Source organism: Empidonax traillii, unplaced genomic scaffold (genome assembly GCF_003031625.1).
Source record: "Empidonax traillii isolate 1590-97213 ecotype Southwest subspecies unplaced genomic scaffold, ASM303162v1 scaffold294:size1087701, whole genome shotgun sequence".
Taxonomy (NCBI): Eukaryota; Metazoa; Chordata; class Aves; order Passeriformes; family Tyrannidae; genus Empidonax; species Empidonax traillii.
Window position 1 is genome coordinate 404,195 of NW_020955487.1, and position 25,000 is coordinate 429,194.

General features: G+C 42.8%; 1 protein-coding gene across 2 annotated transcripts in view; it reads left to right on the forward strand.

Moving 5' to 3' along the window:
- The window catches only part of ZEB2 (zinc finger E-box binding homeobox 2), a 118,397-nt gene that overhangs the window by 90,650 nt on the left and 2,747 nt on the right, over positions 1–25,000 (forward strand). For both annotated transcript variants that reach the window (XM_027890663.1, XM_027890664.1), the window contains 6 exons: positions 1,304–1,375; positions 7,734–7,922; positions 8,629–8,843; positions 11,405–11,513; positions 12,393–14,362; positions 16,401–16,581. In XM_027890663.1, coding sequence (XP_027746464.1) covers positions 1,304–1,375; positions 7,734–7,922; positions 8,629–8,843; positions 11,405–11,513; positions 12,393–14,362; positions 16,401–16,581 — 2,736 coding nt within the window. The remainder of the gene's footprint in view (positions 1–1,303; positions 1,376–7,733; positions 7,923–8,628; positions 8,844–11,404; positions 11,514–12,392; positions 14,363–16,400; positions 16,582–25,000) is intronic.

Here is a 25,000-nt window from a genome sequence, read left to right on the forward strand (position 1 = left end):
TTTTAATGCTTCATGTATCAATAAGATTTTAATAGCATGCTTTGATCTTCTTGCCAGTCTATCACTTGATTGGCTGAGCAGCATCCATCTTCCTGAATCATCATCGACTGGTGCTTGTTTCTGGGAAATTCTCTCTTTTTTTTTAATTTATTTGGTCATTGTTGAACCATTTCTGAGTTCCTTTTGCCATTTTATTTCTTGTAAGTGCAGCTCAGTGAAAGATAAAAGCAGATTTTTTTTCACTTAAATCTCAATTACTAAATTCTCTCACTCAAAAAAAGAAAAAGGGAGGGGTTGTATGTTTGTACACATCTTCAGATAAAGAAAGGCTGGCATTTAGGAGTTGAAAAGGCGAGAAGGAAACGCTCTGTATAATTTTTTTTTTTTTTTTGCCTGTGAAAATCCTTTGGAGGGTTAAATCTTCTCCTGGCTGTATGTGTGAATACCTGTTGCACATGAACTAACAAATTAGCAGCAAGAAACCAAGTTTGACAGGCAATGCAAGGCAGGCTGAAACATCCAGGAAAAAAGTGTTCTCCCCAGCAATGGAGTTGCATCCAGCCTCCTCCAAATGCTATTTTAACTCACTCCAAACCCCTGGGTTCATGGAAAGTAAACTGATCCATGAGAAATACATAGTAAATAATTCTGCACGTCATGCTCATTTGCATGTGAATTAATCCAATTTATGGCCATAAAGGCCAACTTTGTCAGGGCACAGAAGATGCAAACTAATAGTAGGGGCAGAGAAGAACTGCCCACACTTGAAAATTTGTCACATTTCTGCACCAGTTGATATTAATAAACACTGTGCCTCAAATGAGGTTAAAATGACGATGACAGCTCAGATCTGTGTGACGATAGATAGATAGAAAGGGAGATAGAAGAAGTTCTTACATCTTCCTCCTGTATTTGCATTTTCTTCCAGGTATAGACCTCACAGGGTCTGTTAACTGATTATTTCCTTTAAACATGTAGAAGAAAAAAGAACAAAAAAAATTCCCTTTTTCTCACCCGGATACTTATTAGATTTTATATTGGGAAAAGCCCTTCACTGGCTGCGAACAAACAGCTCTGTTTTCCACCACTTGCTGTCATGTTTAAAGTAAATAAGTTTTCACCCCTCCAGCACCGCTGAACTCATTCACTTCCCAGAACAAAGCCATTGTATAGAGGTCCACAACAGCTCTTTTCTCTCCTTGCCCGAGTGGGATCTTCCCCCGGCACCGCAGTGTGCTCCCCAGCTTTGTGAGGCTTTCACTGCCGTGCCCATGCTAAAAAGTGTGCATGCTTTATTTCACAGAAGAAATGAAGGAAGATTATGACACTATGGGGCCTGAAGCCACAATTCAGACCACCGGAAACAATGGTACAGGTAAGGTATTGCATGATGCCAGCACCCCTTCCCTTTGGTCGCACGCGAAACTAGCTGAGCATGAAGAGTGAGAGTGACAAAACAATTTATTACTTGTTTTCAGTTGGGCAGTCTGGAAAAATATGTGCAATTCTCCCGGTTTTTAGTTTCTCCCCATAGACTGATCACAAGAGCGCAGCCACCAACTCCTGCAATGATAGTCCTTGCTACCCTCTCCCATGCCCTGCAAGGTTTTAGCCCCCAACTCTTTTTAGCTGCATCCCTGTGAGATAATAGTTCTCAGCAGCACGAGGAGATGTTTTCCCAGTGAGGGTGAGCCTCGGATAGTTTAAAGGAGCTGAGCCAAGATACAGTAGTTTTTTAATGGGAGGGTTACAAAGACCTTGGTAATGAGGATGGGGTGCACCCTCCTTGGCAGCCCCGGATTCAGATGGTGCACAGTTTCTCTCTACTTCAGAGACTGAAAATATCTTTTCAGCGTGACACACATAAACCCCTTACACAGATACACAGACACACACACTTTAAATGCATATTTATGAGATTATAATGTTTCTGGCTAATCTCCCCCCACACTTTCTGCATCTCTTTCTTTCCCCTCCTCTTATAAATCAATACATTTGGGGGAATAAGAAAGGGGACAGAGATATTTAACAGGCATCACCTCTGAGCCATCTCCTTTTTTTTTTTCTGTAGCAGAGCAAACCAGCAAAAGGTTTCTGTTAGTATTTTCTAATCCAGACGAATTCAGGGGTTTACCATGTTCTTTCCAAAAGGCCCCACTCCATCCTCAGCACAGCTGAATGTCATACATCACCCAGTGTTTCTTCTGCATTCAGTCACAATTTGAGATGTTGCAGATAGATTTACACAGTTATAATTAAGAGTTTTCTAGTATAACTACATTTCTATGCATTCCATTGTGAGATTTAGTTCAAAGGTAATATCCTCCACAAATATTACTGTAAAAGGTGGTACCTAAGTCTCACAAGCATTTTATTACTCACACTTTCCTAATGTTGGCAACACCCACATAAAACCCCAATGCTCTTATTAAGCAACACAAGAAATTTACTTTGTCATTTTTGAGGGGGAAAATAACAGGAAAATAAAACCATGTCACTGCTTTCTTCATCCATTAGATTTATTATGCATGAAAGGAGGGTGGCACCCAGGCACAGTTCATCATTACGTAGGTACTAAATGGTGTTGCTGTGCAGAACTGGCTACACATATGTATTTTAAAAGCTTGTTTTATTTCCAAGAGGTGGTAATAAAGTGACAAATTGTGCTTAGCATTTGGAGAAATGGGACTTTAAAAGACATCTGATTCAGAAATAAGACTTGATGCTTATCTGAAATACCATTACCAGAGCCTTTGAGGTCCCCTATCAGTCCATGTGACTTCCTTTGCACATATTTTCCTTACCATAACAGGCCTTGACTCTTTCATACTTGCAATGTGGTCTGCTTGAAGGGGAGGACTTCATGTCCTCTTAGCCCCTTCCCTTCCTGTGTCTGATGGCCTTGTCTCCCAGCTCAGTGTTGGCCTCACAACAATTCTCTGGGGCCAGGGTGTCACCGACCTCCACCATGATGACCCCTCTGCTAACCCTGCTTGGGGTCCATGGGGTGTCCTGCCTCTACTGAAGCCAGTTTTCTGAAGGAGAAAATAAGGGTTGTCCCTGCCCAGCTTTGTGCACAGCAAACTCGTGGCTCAAAGAGTACTTTGCATTTAGGCCGCCTGCGCTCAAAATGCAAAAGCTGCTCTGGGTGTTGCACCTGGCAATTCCTTCCTTCCCCAAATGTCCTGTGCAAAAGTCTGAGGCTCCTCTTTACTCCAGCTGCAATGGGTGGCTTGCTCAAGTAACCATCACGAGTTGTCTGGTGCTCTACTGGTATTTAATTCAAATCTTTTGTCACTGAGGTGTTCAGAGCCTTCTGCAGCGGAGGCTTATGCCTTGGCAGGTTGGGTAAAACATGTTTCTCTAATCACTGCTGTCTCCATAGTCTTTTAAGAGCAATGTCAGATCATTTAATTAAATAATCTGATAAACTAAAAGCCTTTGCCAGTCTGTTCATCTTGAGTGGAAGATGCCAGGTGACTATGAGGAGCTGCAGCATTCTTCATGCAGAGTAAGAACTCCCCCAACTTGCCTGTTGAAGTGCCCCAACGATTATTTGAGGAGGAAACGGAAGAATTGAGTCCCTGAGCCATTGTAAATCCTTCCTCAGATAGTCTGGGAAGTGTTCAAAGTTTTCTGCTTCAGCCTCTCTATAGGCTTTGAGCCTGTCTTGAGTGTTTGGCTTCAGTTTTTACCCTACTGGTAGCAGGGGGATTTAATACTGATGTTCAGTAACATAGCTGAGGTGAGACTCACGGAAAAACGTTGGATCAGTGACTCCATCTTCGGCAAAAGCCACTCCACAGTGACCTCCTGGTCTCTGGGAAAGCCAGTTAGGGCTTCCTACAGATTAACATGGGTTCTTCCAGATGAGCCAAGGAGGTTACTTTTGTTTAGTACAACGTGCCTGTCCCTCTTGACACGAGATCTCGCAGTGCTCCGTGACCTGGGCTGAGCACAGAGATAGGAGACACATTTTTAGAGTCATTCAGATACATCCAACCACCGAGTTTCTGTAGGTGCGTGTAATAACTGTGGCTCATTTTTGACATCAAATTCATTGCAGAAAGTCATTAGCAGAGGAAGAAAACTAAAAGGAAAAGTCTCCATTAAATTATTCTGCTATTGTCAGAGTGGTCACTTCCTAGTGGTACTTAAAGAGAAATCTTGTTATCCATACAATAATCAGCTGCATTTTTATAATGAGCCGTAGTATAGTAGAAATGCAAAAGTGACCATTAGAGTGAAAATTTTATTCTTTGATCCTGCTAAATGAATTTGTAAATATTTCTTGGGAGTTCTGCGATGGTGACTTGAAGACGTGATATTTAACAGAAGAGGTTTTTAAAATCTGAATGAAAAAATTCTTATGTTTTATTTTATTTTACCTGTTAGGGTTATTGCAAGTGGGATGTTCACAGAAAATAGATTAACAAAATCCCTGTAACCAAACAGAAAAATTTTCCTGGTTTTGATCTGACAAGCTTCAAGTAAAGATCTCTTTAATATAATTTAAAGAAGGGAAAGAAAAACTTTCAGGGGGAGGAAAACAGAAGTAAAACTTGGCAGGTTGGAGGACAGGCCGTTTTCAGGCTGTAATCTGTGTGTACCAATGGGGGCCTCTCACTTCCTGGCTAATGAAGGCTGTGGTTTTATTAGCTTTGTTTGCGATTAAGGGCAGCTATCACCATCTCGCAGGACGAGTTCCCACACAAAATAACTGGTCTCCCAAGCTCCTTGAACCTCTCTCTCACTTTATCTTGAAAGGTCCTAAATGCCTCCAAAGATAGCTTTCCTTAATGTGTTCTAATTTTATGTGACGCAGCCACATCAGCTTTTGGACCTGAAAATATTTCTGCTCTCCAGGCTCCAATAATTAATTTAAAAAAGACTTCTTTGGTGAGGTCACACACTGTAGATCCCGCTGAAATTCTTGCGTCGCAGGGGGAGGATGTGCAATGTGTGTGCAGTGTCAGCCCACGAGGACTCTGGGAACGTGGCTTTGTGCATGGAAAATAAATTAGGATATGGAGTGGGGAAGCAAGTCTTCCCCCCCAGAAATCGAGAGAGAAGCCTAATGGTTATCAGATGGGTCTTTTTAGTAACACTGGGTGAGCTTCCAGCCATGTCTGAATTGTCAGTAACATTGCTGGTGAGAAACCAGATCCACATGGTCACCTTTCGCTATTTGTGTTAATCTGCAGCGTTGCAGCACTGGTTGTATTGTTTCAGTTAAGGATCTGTCAGCTTTTCCACTAAATCCCCTTGTTTTTAGGGGTTTACAATGTAGACATAAACATTTGCTTTAGCTCCTGGATTGCATGCACAGACATAGAAGCTACATAATCCAGAGAATTAGGAAGCCAAGGCCAGTAATAATCGCAGCAGTCCTCCACAGCCTGTTGGATCAGCCTCCAGATAGACTTGGGGGCAGGAAGGAAGAACCTCATTTGGGTTCAAGTTTGGGATGGAAGCTCCTAATACTGATTCAAGCCTTGCTCTGTGGTTTGAATCCCCATACTATAAATGCAGTTGCAAACTCCAAAACCTCACAGCTTGCCTGGAGGAGAAGGAGGACACATGGAAACCATCCCATGGAACCATCCCACCCTTTTCTCTTCCTGCTCCCATTTCTCCTCTCTGTAGAAAAGCTCCCTTTCCTTGCTTCACAGGTAGCACTTACTGGCTCACGGCCTAAATTTGGTAAAAATAAACTTGTTTTCCTTGGATCTATTGCTAAACCAAGAGAAGGAGTGGAGAAGGGGTAGTGTTAAGGTGGATGATCTTGCAACACTTGGAAGATCTAGGCATAGCAAGGGGAATGAAAAGGTGGCTTTCCTGTGTAAAAAACAATGCCTCAGCTTTTTTTTCTGATAAAAAAAAAAAAAAAAGTCCTAAACCTACTCTGATACTCCTGTGTATAAGGTGTACTCAGTAACCACCATTTTGTTCCCAGCAACAAAATGGAGGTAATGTACTCAGCCTTGTTCTCCACGCTCGCACTCCCCTTCTCTAGATGCTGCTTTATTTTGGTGTTAAAAGGGGAGATATCATTTCTCATGCTAATAGCAAATGATAACAGGAGCTACAGAAGGACCAAGAGGAGCTCTGTGGTGGTGTAGCTATTCCCTGCAAAACTGCTGCGATAGGAACAGAAGTCTCTTTCCACAACCGGGGTCCCGTGCCCTGTGCCATTTGGTCACTGTCACTAAAATGCCGCAGAACAGTTGAGAAGCTGCTCAGCTCATATGAAAAATAGGGCATATTTGTCTCAGCCAGAGGATTTGATTTTATCGGCTAAAGGGATGAGGTTTGCAGAGACGGATATCTACTTTTATCGATGACGCCGAGATCAGCGCTTCAAATCAGGCGCTTCAGGTTCCCACTTGTGCCCCAGCCAGAGGTCATGTCTTGTTTTCACTGCCAGCATCACCTTGCATGTTTGTAGGAAACTGAGGCAAAGTATTTACCCGTTTCTAAACGCCAAGGAGCTGGTTAATGTCTCATTTCCAGTGGTTACAAAACGTAACCCCTTTGATTTCCATAAGTTTGTTCCATATTGCAGAGTCATGCCATTTAATATTTTACTTTTACATGAACTAAAGAATAGTTTATGATTTTGCCTCGTTTTCTTATTTCTCCTGAGCAGAAATACATAAAAAGTTTAATCAATCATAAACTGTTATTGTCATTTATGGTCAGTTAAAAACAAGTCTTATTAGTACCCTGCCACCAACTAGACTTATTAAAAAACAAACAAAAAAACAATTTAGAGAAGGAAAACCATCAACTCCTTTTTTTTTTCTAGTATAATTATATTATTATTTGTCTATAGCATCAAAGAGTTTTTAATGTCTTTTCTTTAGGCACTGTTCTGACATGGAGGAGAAAAACACATTTTTAGTAACAGGATGTTTTGTGGTTGAGCATATATTATGTTTCATGGACATTGCATGGACAATAAAAAAAATTAGGTTTACATTTAAGGAAAACAAGGAAAACTCTTGTATGGACTGTCAAAGTGGTTTGAGGCTTGGTATCCCTGTTATGGTCTCAAACATGTGGTTCTATTTGTAGAAATCCTGAAGCGATACTTTTTTAAAAACAACCTATTCTCCCATTGTAAGTTAACTTTTCGGGGAGAAAAAAAATAAAAAATAAAAAATAAAAAATAAAAAATAAAAAATAAAAAATAAAAAATAAGGGAAGATGCGAACAATTCTCTTCTTGTGCCTGCCATGGAAGAGCAACCTGAGGCAGGACCTGGCCTTGGAGAAATAGTTTGGTCTTTTACTACCTGCAACTACGACCTCCCATGTGGGGACTGTCTCGGGGTCTGCAGGATCTGGGGGCAGCTGAGCTCAGTCCTGTAGGTTGAGCTGTGCTCATGCCAAAAGCCGTGGGTCCCCAGGAGCCCTCTGAAGGTTCAGGTTCCAGCAATGAAAGATTACCTGCATTACCCAAGGCTCATAAACTTCTCCTGCTGCCCCGTAGAGCCCGTGTTCTTGTTAATTTAACTGCCTGCCCTTACTTCCATCCACGCTGGTGGAAAGCCCACATTAATTTTATTAGGAGCTAGAGCAAGACCGATGAGAGCAAGGATCCAGCTGCAGCCCCAGCCTTTGTAGCTCAAGCCCATCTGCTCAACCTGTGCATAATGTTGCTGACCAACCCAAGCTCTTGGAGAGGATTCACTCAACCCCCCCCTTTCTTTTCCCCTTCTCTCATTTTAGTGAAGAGCGCAAATTGCACGTCGGACTTTGAGGAATATTTTGCCAAAAGGAAACTGGAGGAAGGGGATGGGCATGCAGTCAGCATAGCGGAGTACCTGCAGCGCAGCGACACAGCCATTATTTACCCTGAAGCCCCCGAGGAACTGTCTCGCCTTGGCACTCCAGAGGCCAATGGGCAAGAAGAAAATGGTGAGACTGTAATTCATTTTTAGCCAGTATCCTGACCTCGTGCAGCTGTTGCAATTATAAATGCACTACATGCCTGGGTGTTTACCTTAAAAATTGAAGAACAGCTGCAGCGGCATGGAATTTCATGAGCAAAGATTGGGGCTGTAATTTCAGTGTATTGTGATTTTTTAGTCAGCACATTTGTATTATTTGGTGGGTGAACTGAAGAGCTGAATTTAAAGGGGAGAAAGGCTGCTGCTCTGCTTGGGAGTTTGGGGAGTTTTAATAGAGTTTTAATGCAACAAGAGACGGGGCAGCAGGCCTATTGCTCTCTGGTGCCTTGATAAATAATCGGAGAAGCGTTGGTAGGAAGGATTTGGTCAATGGCATAAGTAATGAAACGAGCTGGGGCTGGAATGCAAATTGCCAATTGATCAGGAAAAGTATTTCTTAGTTTTCCAGCCAGCCAGGTCTGCGGGAGGAGTGATGCCCGTAATTAATTTCCCGGCGGGGTCCAGAGCGGGTCTTGCGAGTCTGCCGTGGGCGTGCGTGGGTGCCGGTGCCTCCCGCCCGCCGGTTGGAAGCGCCGTCCCTCCCTCCCGGGCGGCAGATTGCGGCGATTCCTCTCATACCATCCCGGGCAATCAGCCCATGAGCTGCCATTGATTTGCTGACCTTTTGGCCTGCCTCTCTTTCTAACCTCCCCCCCCACCATCCCGGGACGCAGACCTGCCACCTGGAACTCCAGATGCCTTCGCCCAACTGCTGACCTGCCCCTACTGCGACCGGGGCTACAAGCGCCTGACGTCCCTCAAGGAGCACATCAAGTACCGCCACGAGAAGAACGAGGAGAACTTCTCGTGCCCTCTCTGTAACTACACGTTTGCCTACCGCACCCAGCTCGAGCGGCATATGGTGACACACAAGCCAGGGACAGATCAGGTGGGGGGCTGGTTTTAAGTGATTTCTTTCTGTAATAACCCCTTAGAGAAACGATATTGCTTTGATTGGCAATCATTATTAATTTTTCATGGCATTTTGAAGATGCAGATCTTTTAATGGTAATAGCTTTAATTGAGGTCTAAATGATTTTTTGATGGTCTCTTCTAATATGATTTAATAGTCTTATGTTCACGATCGAATGAGTGTGTTAATTTCTAATTTAGAAATTTTATTTGCACTTTAACTTGACTTTAGTTTCGTTTTTATGTTCCTCAAAAAGTGAATGAAACTGTAGCATTTTAATTATACATTATTAAACATCTCAGCAATTTTAATTCCATTTTTCACCTAGTTTTACTTTGCAGTGTTGCAGATAGGAACTCCAAGACGTACTAAAAGATCCACTAATATTTTTTCATTACTTTTTGAGGAACCTTTTCAATCACATGAAATTACGTGCATTGTGTATAATAGTTTGTTAAACATAATTACACATTTTGAGAAGAGCTCTTCCTACAGTACATACAGGCTATCATTTGTGATTGTGCCCCTAGAACTGGGCATGGCTTTCATCTGTATAGCCCGGCAGTGTATCTGCAATAAATCAAAGTAGTTTTTTCCTCGATGGGATACGTGTAATATTATATCAGTGCCGCATTTAAGGAAATCCTGCGTGTCTCAAACAGGTGACTGAGCTTCCCTAGTGCTCCTAAACAGGCTGGGCATAGACCTGTGCCACAAAACTCTTTACACACCAGCATGGAAGCTACTCCTCGCTGGAGAACTACTTCTGAAAACCCATCTTGAGGAGGGCTCTAATGGAAAGTCAAATGGCATGGTTATAAGTTAAATAAATAGTTGCGTGCATTGTGTCAAATTATAAAGGCTTTATGCAGTATTTATTTTCCTTAAAAACCTGAAAATCACGATCAGCTGTATTTCTCTTGGTAGGTTTTTCCCAGCATAAGGTAAATGCAGTTAGGCAAACACACATCTTCCTAATCACGCGATTTTTGCAATTAGCATTTTTTAAGAGAACCGTATCTTTTGCTTGATCTTAAATCAATATAAATTATTCCAGAGCGCTTTCTCCTATTCTTTCCTTCCCATGGCTTTTCCAGTAGAGAAACCCATGTATATTTTTCCCAACCTGATCCACTGTAAGGTTCTTTCTTTTGCTTCGTATCATTAAAAACACCAGGGGAGGGAAAAAAACCCGCCTCGATATTTATCCAACGTAAGCGCCTGAAATTTCACATGCGAGAGCGCGCTGGTACTGGCGCATTATGAATGGTAGCTTTGGTGTTGAAAAGTCCCCTCATTTGCTCATGGCATTTACAATTAGTAAATTAAAATGATTGTATCATATTAACAGTGGCACAACTAAAGTTTATAGTAGTCCTCGGAGGGCGATGGGGGGAGACAAAACAGCTGTTGCTGTTTGTTTATGCAACTCAGCAACATATGAGCGCGGGTCCCTCAATGGCGCGCGGCGGGCTGGGCTCTGCTTGATCTTTGAAGGTTGCTGCTGTTTGAACAAACCTCCCTGTGTCCCATGTAACACCATCTGTCTCGCCAGGAATGTGGGAAGAGGCAGCACACCCTCGCAGTTGTCATACCGTTTCGGCGCTGCCTTTTTTTTTTTTTTTCTCCCCCTTCTTTCTTTTTCTTTTCCCCCTTTTTTTTTTTTTTTTTTTTTTTTTTTTTTTTTTTTTTTTTTTTTTTTCTCCACACTCCCTGCCCCTGCGAAAGGCTTTTGTCTTGTTGTGGCTGCCTGCAAAAGGCTGACCTCCTACCTTGAGCATCCAGCGTGGTTGGCTGGATGTTGTCATCAAGATAATAATTATTTTTTTAATTAATTATTTTTTTTCCCTCTCTCCAAATTCAAAGTCATGGGGCTTTTCTTGCTTGTTGCAAAAAGGTCAGCTGCCTTTGATTGTATCTTTACACCACTTTTAACTTTCAACTTTCCCTCACCCCTTAGAAGAGCACCGGGGGGAAAACATGGCACAAAAGGTAGCTCAAGTCTTTCCTGCTGCTCTGTGATTTTAAAAAAACATTTCCAGCAGCAGCTCATGCCGAAGATGCAGTCTTCTCTGCTTGATAATGAACTAAATCTTACACGAAATGCCACTAACGACAGTGTTTCTCTCTTTCCTCCACACGCAGTAAACAGAATTTTTAAACAAGCCGAGTCCCACATGTTCAGAATCTGCTAGGAATATTAAGAGCCACAAATCTTCTTATAAAACTGTTTCTCTCATCGTAAGATACCTTAAAGCAACACATTTCTGATGAGAGACTTAGGAAATAATTCTAAAGCAAATATCGAATGCTCATGTGAAAGTACTTTCTCATTTGTTTCGGTTTACTGCCAACATTTTGATTTTTATTGCAACACTGATGAGACAAATAAATGTACATGCAGACCTCTTGGTCCGCTTGATGAATTCAGAGGCACATTAATTTCATTTTTGTTTTTTAAGCCTGAAATTCATGGTTTCTCTTGCATAAAATTCATGTTGGTATCTCTTTTCTTTTTTTTCTTCTTTTCCTCCCAGCACCAAATGCTGACCCAAGGAGCAGGCAATCGCAAGTTCAAATGCACTGAGTGTGGCAAGGCCTTCAAATATAAACACCATCTGAAGGAACACCTGCGAATTCACAGTGGTGAGTAGCGGAGGTGCTGGTGTGCTCATTTGCATTTTGTTTAATTAGCTGAGTTTTAAAGACCGCTTAAAATTTACACAGTTCTGCTTCTGGCTTCTTGGAGCTACTAAGGTATTTCATAAGTGATATCTGAGTCATCCTCATTTATCATGCTGTTAATACCACGGTCTCGCTGAAAGATTTGGAAATAGTAAAGCTTCCTGCAAATAATATAGATTGTTTGGCAGTTTGAGTTCAGAAGCGCTCATTCATTGCCGTGCAGTCGGAACCTGAAGAGTCCATTATATTTTCCAAAACAAAAAAGTCCCCCCCCGAGTGAAATGCAACTCATATTCTCGGATAACGAGTGAGAGCCAAGCGTCTCAGATTGAATGACTTGGGCGTTTTGGCTCCCCTGCTTGACACAGCATTCAGCAACACAAAATGTCACCAGGCTCTGCTCAAGCACAGGCTCTACCAGTGCTGACGTGGAGGTTCTAACAGCGGGACTCAGTTTGTCACACCGTGCTCATATCCAGTGAAAATTCCATTTTTCAGGAGGGGAAAAAAAAAAAAAAAAAGAAGAGGGACCAATTTGAACATTCTTGATTTGATTTTACTCCCTTGCCCACAGGGTACTCACCTGTGACTTGCCCTGGTCAGTCTGGAGCCAGTCTCATACCTTGATGGTCGTTGCCAGCTGGAGACCGTGGGCCCAAACTGACCTCAAGACCGATAGAAAGAGGAGGGTAAAGCAGTGGTGGTGTGTGGCCTTATTCCTAGAATTCCCTCACTATTAATCAGTGGATACACAGTCAATCGGTTAGGCATCAAATGCGATCGCTTGCAATTATGGCAGCAACAATGATAATTAACATTTGGCTTTAATTATCATTTTAGGTGAAAAACCATATGAGTGTCCAAACTGCAAGAAACGTTTCTCCCATTCTGGCTCCTACAGTTCGCACATCAGCAGCAAGAAGTGTATTGGTTTGATCTCTGTGAATGGCAGAATGAGAAACAATATCAAGACGGGTTCTTCTCCTAACTCTGTATCTTCCTCTCCTACTAATTCAGCCATTACACAGCTGAGAAACAAGCTGGAGAATGGCAAACCACTTAGTATGTCTGAACAAACAGGCCTACTGAAAATTAAAACAGAACCACTAGATTTCAATGAATACAAGGTTCTTATGGCCTCACATGGGTTTAGTGCAACTAGTCCTTTTATGAATGGTGGACTTGGAGCAACCAGCCCCTTAGGAGTTCACGCTTCTGCTCAGAGTCCAATGCAGCACTTAGGTGTAGGGATGGAAGCACCACTGCTCGGGTTTCCTGCGGTAGGCAGTAACTTAAGCGAGGTGCAGAAGGTCCTACAGATTGTGGACAACACGGTTTCCAGGCAGAAAATGGACTGCAAGGCTGAAGAGATCTCCAAGTTGAAGGTTTACCACATGAAGGATTCATGCTCTCAAGCCGAGGAACAAGGAGTTACCTCCCCCAATATTCCCCCCGTGGGTCTTCCAGTAGTAAGTCATAATGGTGCCACTAAAAGTATTATTGACTATACATTAGAGAAAGTCAATGAAGCCAAAGCTTGCCTCCAGAGCTTAACCACAGACTCAAGGAGGCAGCTCAATAACATTAAAAAAGAGAAGCTGCGAACCCTAATAGACCTGGTAACTGAAGACAAGATGATAGAGAACCACAACGTATCCACTCCATTTTCATGCCAGTTCTGTAAAGAAAGCTTTCCTGGTCCCATTCCGTTGCATCAGCATGAGCGTTACCTGTGTAAAATGAACGAAGAAATCAAGGCAGTCCTTCAGCCTCACGAGAACATGGTTCCCAACAAACCTGGAGTGTTTGATAAGCAAACCCTCTTGCTGTCATCAGTACTTTCTGAGAAAGGAATGACTAGCCCCATCAACCCATACAAGGACCACATGTCTGTACTTAAAGCGTATTATGCTATGAATATGGAACCCAACTCTGATGAACTACTGAAAATTTCCATTGCTGTTGGCCTTCCTCAGGAATTTGTGAAGGAATGGTTTGAACAAAGAAAAGTCTACCAGTATTCAAGTTCCAGGTCACCATCACTGGAAAGGGCCAGTGCCAAGGTGGCGCTGGCTGCCACCAACAACACTCCCACTAAAGACTCTTTGTCAGCCAGATCTCCAATAAAGCCTGTGGACTCTATAACTTCACCATCTATAGCTGAACTCCATAACAGTGTTACTAATTGTGATACTCCTCTCAGGCTAACAAAACCTCCTCATTTTACCAATATTAAGCCAGTTGATAAATTGGACCACTCTAGGAGCAATACTCCTTCTCCTTTAAATCTTTCTTCCACATCTTCTAAAAACTCCCACAGTAGTTCTTACACTCCAAACAGTTTCTCTTCTGAGGAGCTTCAGGCTGAGCCTTTGGACTTGTCTTTACCAAAACAAATGAAGGAACCCAAAAGTATTATAGCCACAAAGAACAAAACAAAATCTAATAGTGTAAATTTAGAACACAACAGTGTTTCTTCATCATCTGAAAACTCAGATGAGCCGCTGAACTTGACTTTTATCAAGAAGGAGTTTTCTAATTCAAATAATCTGGATAAAAGCACTAACCCAGTATTTGGTATGAACCCATTTAGTGCCAAACCTTTATACACAACACTTCCACCACAGAGCGCATTTCCCCCAGCCACTTTTATGCCACCAGTCCAGACCAGTATCCCTGGGCTGCGACCATACCCAGGACTAGATCAGATGAGCTTCCTACCACATATGGCCTATACCTACCCAACTGGAGCAGCTACTTTTGCCGATATGCAGCAAAGGAGAAAGTACCAGCGGAAACAAGGATTTCAGGTAAATTGTTGCAACTGTTTTTCCTCCAAAAGGCTAGAATTTAGCATTCTGTGACATGTCCTCTCACAGAAGAAAAACCCCAAAGCTGCAGTCAACATTTCTGACAAAATTAGCAGAGTTTATTTAAGTCTGAACTTGCAAAAATGTGGTGGAGTAGGAAAATGAACTGCAGTTACCTTAAAAGTACCTCTGCCTGGGTTCAGAAGCAGTACCAGTAACTTTGAACAGGCATAATAATGCTTGATGGTTTTGTTCTGTTAAGAGTTCAGCTGTTTCTTCTTAGATAGGTATCTAAATAGAAATAATAATAATAATAATGTCTGTGAAAAATCCCATCCTAAAGGGAAAAAAAAAAAAAAAAAAAAAAAAAAAAAAAAAAAAAAAGAAAACTTTGTAGGGAAATTTATCTCTTATCTCTTCAGGGCATAACTACATCTCACCATGGGGAAAAGGAGCAGCGGAGACCCCCTGGGGGCCATTCCCACACTTGGAAGCAAAGCTGTATTCCTCTAAGCAGAGGTCCATATGGCCTCATAGCCACTGTATTCCACTGAAAGCCCTCAAAGCTTTTTTCTCCGTGTTTTTGGGGGGTTGGTCATCCACTGCGTGTGGGAAAGGTGTTCTCTCTTCTCATGAATGTCTGGGGGATGAAAAAAGTTGACCTGTAGCCCCTTCCTTCAGCCCACCTGCTGCCCTTCCCAGACTACCAGTCCTCTAATCCTGCCAGTCATCTGGAACAGCTTTGAAAAAACGCAGAGATTAAATGAAATTATTTGGAGAGGTAGCAAGCCAGGGCCCTTAATCGCAGACAAAGTCTTTCCCTGGACACATAATCTGGGTCAGCACTTCTTCGTGCCTGGGTACAGCCCTTAATCCTTCCCTCAGGTTGTCCCAGAGTCAGTGCAGGTATAGCAAAGGATTTTGTCTCTGGCATGGCTGTAGCAAAGAGCAGCTCCACAGAAGTCTGATACTTTTATAGCTTTTTGCTGGGTGTATTCAGATATAATGTACAGAGTTTAGTTAAATGAGATTAACTGATTATAGATTAATAATTTCTTTTTACATTTGTGCCTGTTCCCCTATGTCCTGTTACGGTCTATTAGTAATTTTACTGACTAGTAAATGTTTTATAGTTTCAAATGTGAAAATCAGGTATGGTTTTACATTACAGACTGTAATCCCTCTTTGCACAATAGGAGCATAAATAGCACTGCACCTCCATAACAGCTGTTCCACTATTCCAATTTACAGTACATCTGCCCTCTTTGTAAATGTATTTAAGCCTATTTAATCTTCTCTAATATTAATTAGTGCAAACCTAGTGTAAGAAAACTGAACTGTGTGATAGCAAATGGAAATGTATGTTATCATGCAAGTTTGCACTCTCTTTGGATCAAGACAAAATAAATATCAAGAAATTTAATAATTTACTGATCCACATTCATTATTGCTTAATGCTGAAGGCTGTTTTAACATAGATAGAACATTGATAAAAAGTGTTATTAATATTCCCTATTTCAAATTACAAAATTAAATATAAAAATATAGCTTGAGGCCTTTAGTCGGGAGACATACATTTAAATGGATTGCATAATAATAACATTTGTACCTAAATATAAAATTCAATTAAAACCTTTCCACAGATACAGAATACACCCAAGTTTTGGTGTTTTGAAAGGAGCGATCCCCTAGCTGTTGCTTACACTTACCTCTGTAAAATATTATAACACCTTTTGGTGGCCATGAAGAGCCTCCCCCTTTGCACCTCCTGCTCCTTGAAAACATTTAGTGCTGATGTGGTAAACGCTGTCGGTTTGCGTAAACCGCGTTATTGCAGCGTGCTCAGAGACAGAACGCTGGTTCGAGGCACAGAAGTAGAAAAGTCTTCATTATTTACACAGAGTTTCATTGCCAGCGGGTCCCTAGGCTAAGAGGGACCACCGTCCTAAGGTGGTTTTAATTTTTAATTTCTCTGGGTGGTCGGTTCCCCCGCGGGAAGGAGCGGTGGAGGTGTCGCTGACGAGTGGTTCCCTCGCAGGGAGAATTGCTTGATGGAACCCCAGACTACATGTCCGGCCTCGACGACATGACGGACTCCGACTCCTGTCTGTCCCGAAAGAAGATCAAGAAGACAGAAAGTGGCATGTACGCGTGTGACTTATGTGACAAGACATTCCAGAAGAGCAGTTCCCTGCTGCGACACAAATACGAGCACACAGGTAGGGCGGCCACCCGCGCTCTGAGGGGAGGGTCGAGGTTCATGATGCGTTCTTCATGGTCTTTCATGAGCACATTTGCGCCACAAAGGGTTTGGCAGGTCATGAGGCCTTCAAAAATTCTTTTGCTCAGTTCAGCTTACTTTTTAGTTTTCCTTAATGGCTGTTCCTTGGCGAAGGACAGTTGGATGCGATGGGGTGAATGTCAGTAGGTGGTACGCAAGGTTTCAGGCTGATTGTGATGGCAGTTGTGGCACTCAGCATCTCTCAGGACAAGCCCTCTTGGAGTGAGGCAGGCCCTAGCACTCAGAAAGAGCTGCAACTTGGTCAGCACAGAGTCTGGCATGGGAAGGAACAGTGACAGTGTATTTCTCGTTTCTTAGACACTATCTGGCCCTTCTCCATTTTATCCAATAGAAAAACTTCTACTGATGTTAGCAGCACAAGAGCTGGCTCTGACCATGTTATCTGAAAGTAAACAGCTCAAGGGGGTTTCTCTTGCTGTGATTTTGCAAGCCAGCGACACAGGCAGGTTGCAGTTCACTTTTTCACTTCCCAGTTAATGCCTGGGGAAGGTTCCTTTCTTTCCTGAGTAGGAACTGATTTTTGTCTAGTTCGAGGAAGTTTGGCAAAGCTCACTGCGGATTGTCAGCTTAAAAAATACTTTGGTTTGAAAAAGACCTTCCATCACACCTATGCTGGCCATGGTTCCCCTTACAGACAGTGCTCCCTTCCCCACTGTCAGCCAGGGCAGAGCTCTCTGAGGGGGACACATCGGCTCAGCATGTTTCAGTCAGGGGAAAACGGGACCAGAGCTTCCCAAATAATAGAGATATCAAGTTATGTTAGACAAAGGGAATGTGAATTATCATGTGAGTTATTGTGCAGCAGGACATAAACCAAACTCCAACTTCCTAGAGTTAGAAAAAGCTTACTCAGGAGGAAACTTTCCTTAACTTTGAAAGCTGAGTCCCACTTCAGGAAATGAAGCAAGTCACATCATCCTTCAATCTCACCATGTGACAGTAAAAACCTTATACCTCCCTATTAATACATCTTCCAGGCCGCACATAACCATTTGGCATTTCACTGATGAAAAATTTACAATTCAGAAGTGGACTGTGCCTTTAAAACAAAATCCTTTACTCTGTTATTTTTCCTTATACTTTTCTTCCAGATTCTAAGCTAATCCCACAAAGGAAAATACAAAAGGAAGTTAAAATACACGTGGGATTAGGAAAGAAAATTAAAAGCAACATTTTGGACTAGATCAGCCAGTTCATTGGCGGAATGTGCTTCCCACCACTACATTATTCAGATCAAATTGTTTATTCAGGAGAAGAAGCTTTGAAGGCTTTACGTCCCTGCACCTTTCCTCTCCTGAATGATTTTATTACAGCCATCTGCAAACATTATGGTTTACTACACTACTACCGTAAAGCTCTTATGTTAGAACTGGCCTTCATATATATCGGGATCTGGACATATGGTTGAATCCCATAAAGTTGGTAGTCCATAAGGTCGACAGACATATGGTTGAAAGGCTGAAAATTTGACAAGCTGAAATGTGTGCAATCACCTTGATTTGCAAAATAAACTGCATTCGTAAAAGCAAAAATATGTTATGGTCTTGAAGTAGCACAGGAGCCCACTGCCTAGAGAAATGCCACACAGCTGCAACGCTGCAGCTCCTTCTCCCTCTCTCCTCTGTCTCTTTTGGCTTCTTGACTTTACGTTCGTCAATTTTATGGGACTCGGCCTTGTGATCCAGAACGTGTGTAGTGTGTCACGTTCAATACAGCAGAACTCCAGCACCTCACCAAACCTGAGCAGGGCATTTCAAGACGGGAGGGACGGTCTTGTGGCAAAGGTCCAGGCGCTGGGGTTGAAAGCACCGCGCTTCTCCTCTGCCTTGCCGCAGAAGTTCCTCTGAGAATCGCACCAAGCTGCTTCATCTTTCTCTCACCTTCGCCCATCTTTGAAACAGAAGGAAATGATACCAGCCCGCCTCTCCGGGGCGTCGTAAATTTGAATTCATGCAGGCCGAGATCCTGCGATGGGACTCGTTGTGTGAAGTGGGAAGTGTCATTACGGACGTGTTCGCTCTTGTGGAGCCTCCACGCATCGCGTTAGCGCTAGGTAGAGGTGGTTGGGAGCTCTGAGGACCTCCATACCTGATGCACAGCCTTCAGGAGGCATGCTGCACTGGCACTTTGGCTAATGGCTCAGGTGCATCTTGAGAGAATTTCAAATTAATTTGATAGTTTCAGGTGAAGCTTGTAATTGCATTAATAGCATGGGTGTGACACTGCAGGAAGGAACCGAATTGAAAGTGGCACCATCTTCTGCCTTTGGGGTCATTGTAAGAGCAGGTCTAGGTTTTCAGTCAACTTTTTGACACCTAAAAAAGAGAAAAGGCTTCTTTTCTGAGGGTTTTTTTTTTGATCAGCTGATCATCTAATCCATTATAACTTCATTAAAAAATATGCTTTAGGAGGAATTGAAACACTTCCTGTCTTTCCTGGAGAAGCACAAAAAGTGGATGTTTTCCTGTGTAAAAACAATCTATGTGCTTTCTTAGGACTTTTTTTCCTGATATTGGAACACTCAGATTTTTATTTGTCACCCCTTCTCCCAGTCCATATACCTATTGCAACCAATGCCTTAACTATCATTTATTGTTAATCAAGCGCTATAATTGAGAAAACAAGAATGTTTTAGGTGTTGCAGTGGAGCTGAGTTTCCCTGTCAGGGCAAGAAGAACAGGATTTAGCAGATTCTCTGTGTCAGACCAAGAACTTTTGGTAGGACCGTGCAGCTGCAGAACAAGTTGCTCTGTGATCACCTCTGTACACCATGCCTGCCACAGCTCGAGCACAGCAGAAAAAGGGCACAATATTTCACAATCCATAGTTTTTAATTTATGCAGTATTGGTGGTATTCTGCAATGGGAGAAGGAAAATTCATTGTGTTACTGCAATGAGTGAATTGCATTGGTTTTGGCTCATCTGAAATTTAGTGTAGAGGCCACTGCTTGTTGCAGGACCAAATTCTGCCAAGTCAATTTAGGGATACTGTTTAATTTGAACGAAGTTATGTGCTCCTCTTAGAGTTTGAGCTTCACATGGTCCTATTTCTTTAAAGCCAGGAGTTGCAGAACTGTAATTAGGGTGCAGAGCATGGCAGGTAGCGCAGGAATTCAGTGCTCACATGATCTTCCTGTGAAGTCTTATGGACACGTCCTAATTTGGTCAAGCTGAAATTAGTTGAGCCAACAGGGCATGTGTTTAATCTCAGATTTTTCCAAGCTGCTTAGCACAGGGTTCAAGACACTTTTCTTATGAAAGGTGAAGAAGCTGGTTGCCTTCATGGCAAAGCCTCGGTGCTCTGGCGAGCAAGAAAATCTCCGTGCTGCTGATAAGGAGGGAAAACAGGAGTGGGTGAGCGAGCAGGAGAGCAAAAAGAATGGAGCATCTAGAAAAAGAGATATATCCTGGCTCCTGGTCCAGTCCCCCCCTGGTCACCAGCACTGATTCAGAAGTAAGGTGAAGGTTAGCATTTGTTCTGCCGTCGCCAACGCCCATGTCTGCCACGCACCAGCTTTATCGTAGCTTCACAGGGGAACTCTTAGCGTGCCTGCTCTGCAACAAAAGCTGGAAACAGTTTTTCAGAATCCTACCTAGAAATTTGAAATCCTTTCATTGTTGTTCTATATTACATCATATTCTATTTTATTACTTGTGTGGGCTGCCGAGGGCCTCATAGCTGTGCTAGTGCTTTCATCCTTTCCTTTTCCACTGTATATTTTATTAAGACCTCTTTTTTATTTTTGTAGCTTTCATGCTGATGCAAGCACTAGTTTTATTTCCAGATTGATTCTGTAAACTAAATATTGTTCTTGAGCCTGGTAGCAAATCAGCTCTCTCTGGCTAGTATTTTGAATTCCCAGCTTGGGAGTTTTCTTTATTTAGAGCCTGATTCATAAAAAATTTACATGCTATTTAAAGGTTATTTTTTCTTGCTTTACTCTGATACAAGTTTCGAATTCCCCATTTTACACTCAAATAAAGAAAAAAAAAAAAAGGATGTATTCTATGCTTGTGAAATTTGTTCTGTAGACAAGGTCTCCTATTGAAAACGGAACAGGTGCAGCTTGGGCAATTATATATAAATTGCATTTATCTTGCACCTCTGACCGCTTTGCTGTGCTCTGGCCACTAATCCATCTCCATTGGGACTACATCTAACATCCAACCCCCCTGAGCAGCTTCAAAAGAACTGCCTTTAAAAAATAAAAACAAACTGCCACAAAAATATTCCTTCTTTCCTCCAAAGAGTGGGATTCCTGTTTGTCCCCCTCCCACTGAAAAAAGACCCACTTGCCTTAGGCTAAGGGTGGGTGATATTTAGTCTGGGACCAGTGACAGCTTGTGATCTGATGTCTTCTGACTTTTATACCACTGCAAATGGGAAAGGCAGAGCTTTTCAGTCAAAGACTTTTAGCCCAGGAAGATTGAGAGATACTTACTGTTAGAGATTTTTTGTTGTTGTTGTTTTGTTTTAACAGAAATGCAATTTCAGAGACTTCACAAGCAGATTAGTAATAATTTCCCCTCTGTAGATTGAGCATGGGCCCCTGTGGGAACCTCTTTTGTGCAATAAAATGAAAAAAGCCCAAACATTTCCTTTGGATATTTGAGAGACGTTTATCAGTTAGTTTCACTGCAAAATGTGGCATTTACATCCTGCATCCACTCGATGAAACACAAGTGTTTCGTGAGCCCTTCTGGGAGCTGCCTTGGGTTCCTCTTTCCTAGTTCCATCCCCCACGGAGGACACAGGTGCTCTCAGATGAGGTTGGGAAAACCTGTGGAGCGGGCTGTTCAATCTGCTTGCTTTTGGCTTGCCTCGACCCCACTGATGTTATGGATGTTATGACACTGCACAACAGTGCTCCAGGACAAGGGGTGATGGCTTCAAACTGAAAAAGAGTGGACTTTTTCAGGTATTAGGATATTGGATATTAGGAAGATATTATTAGATATTAGTAAGAAATACTTGACTTGTGGGGGTGGTGAGGTCCTGGCACGGGTTGCCCAGAGAAGCTGTGGCTGCCTCAACCCTGGAAGTGTCCAAGGGCAGGTTGGACAGGGCTTGGAGCAACCTGGGATACTGGAAGTTATCTGCCCATGGCAGGGGGATGGAACAAGATAAACTTTAAGGTCCCTTCCAACCCAAACCATTCAAGGATTCCAGGACTACCTAAAGTTGTAGGTCCTCCCCATCCACCTACAACTGTAGGATCTCCGCATCCACCTGCAATTCTAGACTTATCCCCATCCCCAGTGTAAAACACCTCACTTCAGCTTTATTTTATGGCCTACTAACACGCTGTAGGGATTAAAAACTCCTTTTAAACGGCTGAAATACTGGGGTTTGCACATGGGGGGAAGAAAATAATTCTTCTGCAAATGTCCGGAAACCCGATACATTTGAAAACATATTTCAATTAGTGTTGTAACAGCTGCACACTGCACACTGCTAAGGTATGTTGTGTGGTGTCTGAACAAAGAACTTTGCTCAAGCTGTCAGGTTCCCTCAGATCAAAACTGTGGATGTGGTAGACTAAATAGCTCTAGTGTGGCCTTTTAAATACTAATACAAAATAATATGAAAATATGAAGGATTTTAATCGTCTTGTTTCTAAATTTATTTATAAAATATGGATGTTTACCTGCCAGGCTACCTCTGTGCTGCCTGGGGGGAGGCCTCAGGTAGCACGAGTGGGAAGGGGTAGCACATGGAAGGGATGAGCAAAGCAGGCAAAGACTGAGGGGCATCACCCAGCCTTGGGGAGGGTGGGTGGAGGCAAGTCTAGGTGAGAAGAAGTGGAGGTGGTTGACTTCTGTTTGAGGAGAGGAAAAGCGATGGATAACTGGATGGAGCACAACTGTGGGGGTAAGAGTCCTGGAATGGTTTGGGCTGGAAGGGATCTCTAAAGGTCATCTAGTCCAATTCACCTGCAATGAGCAGGGACATCTTCAACTAGATCAGGTTGCTCAGGGCCCCATCCCATCGGACCTCAAATGTTTCCAGGGATGGGACAGAGAAGGGTGTAGTGAGCATCAAATGTAGCATAAAAAAAAAAGAATTAAAAAAAAAATCAGGGAATTTGAAGTAATGGAGCAGGGGTGGCACTGTGGAGAAGTGGAACAAGGCAAGGGTTGGGCTTGTTGATGTTAGGGAAAAGTAAGTCAGAGGGAGGGACTGAGACAGCGTGGGCAGTTCAGTGAGGAGGACACAGAAAAAGGTGCTGAGGAAAAGCAGAAAGTCTAGGAGCACCAAAAAAGGAACAAAATTAGCAATTGTGGAGGTATTAGGAAGGGGACAATAATGTGTTGCTCTGAGAGGGCTCAGCAGGACAGCTGGTTCTTGGCAGAGCTGCATCCCATTGAGTGTTTGGTAGTGCTGGGAAAAGCTCCCACCTCACCCGTGAGGGTTTTCTTCTGGCAGTGCTGGGGCTTGAGGAGGGGCTTAGGCTCAGAGTGCTTTGGGATTTTAAGCTAATTTGAGTAAGTGACTTGATCGTGCTAAAATCTCCTGAGCTAAGACCCATGGGATTTCCCCATCGTGGCTAAACTTGTGCCCTGAATTGCAGGTAGAGCTGCCTCAGCTCTGGATTTGGTGCACCCCCAGGTCAAGGCTGGAGATTCAAAGCCAAATTACATTTACAGCTCAAACCCCAGAGTTTTCTTCAAGCTTGACTTTTAACCAAGAGGTTAGATTGGCAGAAATGCATGTTTAGGAAACAGAACACACAAGCAATACTGCCAAAATTCAATATATCAAGCTTGAATTTTCAATTTTGCTGTAAAGGGAAATCAAGGGAAAAAAAGAAAACCTGTATGTGTGCAAGCTTAGGAAACTCTGTTACAAAGAATTGCAGTCTGAGCCCTAATTTCCAGGCATCCACTAATTTCCCTGTCACTTGTGTTACTCTATCTGTGGTTTCTCCTGTATTTTCCTTGCTGCCAGATCTCCCCTTCATTTCATAACACACAGTTTTTGGCTTCCTTGAGCATTCGTTAATCACACCTTATTAAATGTGAACTTTCACAGTGGGACTTGAAGGTAGCTGTGACTAGATTGGGGGGAAAAAAAAATTAGCATAATCCTTGGTATTCATTCTTAACAACTTTGCTATGGAAGTGGAATTTTTTCTGTGCCTGACTTTCTGTGCTCTCACATCCCGGGAAAAAAAAAAAAAAAGCAGATCAGGTTCATAGAGGAGCAGCTTGAGTTTTCCTGGAAGTTGAGATCCTTCAGCGGCCTGAAGGCATTTATATTTTTTTCCTGCTGGATTTGCTTCCACACTGGCACAGCCAGTGACCATCTTCCCGGCCCTTTGCTCTTGGCTGGCCTTTTCTCCACCGTACTCATCCTCTCCCTCCACTTGCTTCATTAAGAATTAAAGAAACACCACACTTTTTACAACTGGCAGGATGGGAGGGCTGTGGTGTGAAGTTTATTCCTGTTCTGGTCACATGCTGCATGAGCTAAGCATGATAAATACGCTCAAGGAATCAGGCCAGTTCACTAATAAGTTCCTAAGGATCTGCTCCAGCAGTAGGACATGCAAAGCAGGGCTCTGCATTTGAAGCACCCAACACCAGCATTTTAACATGTATAAAAATAGCATGAAATATAAAATAATGACCAACTGGCACCTCATCTGCCTGCATGGTTGCACCACTCTGGGCCATTCAGCTGTATGACACTGAGATTATAATTTGACATTTCTAAAATAAAATAAAATAAAAAAAAAAAAACCCTGGCTGTAGGTACTAATGTTTGATTTTATTTTTTGCCTTCTGCAATCTAAGTTTGGTGATCGGTCTTCACTAATTCCAATCTTTGCACCATATGTTATGTCTGGATATCTCACGGTTGCATCATGCTTTGCTGAGTTTTGTCGTGTGGCATCATGCTGACAAGTATTTTTTGTCAGCTCTATTTTGGAATTAAGCTTTCAGTATGGCAGTTCTGGAAGGTGTTGAAGGCATTCCTGTGCTATTTGTGGCCTGGGATCAACCAGATGTGTTTAGGCTTGGCACTGGTTTTGAGTTTCAAACATTGGTTCGAAACTGTCTGAAATGCCAAAGGAAATACTGTTTTCTGCAGCTTAACACCACTTTAGCACTCAGCGAGTGGCTGACAACATTTTATTTAGAAACCCCTTATGCTGCCATGGCAGATGTATGTATTTGTATTTGCTCACGTGGTGGGGGAAGAACGTCTTCCAGCCCTTGAGGGCTTCCTCCCTCAGGCAAAGGCTGGAGGAGACGACCCCTGTCATGGGTTGGTGTGGGTCCAGCTCAGCTCCTGTGGGCCAGCAGCAAAACCCTTATGGACTCAACGAGTC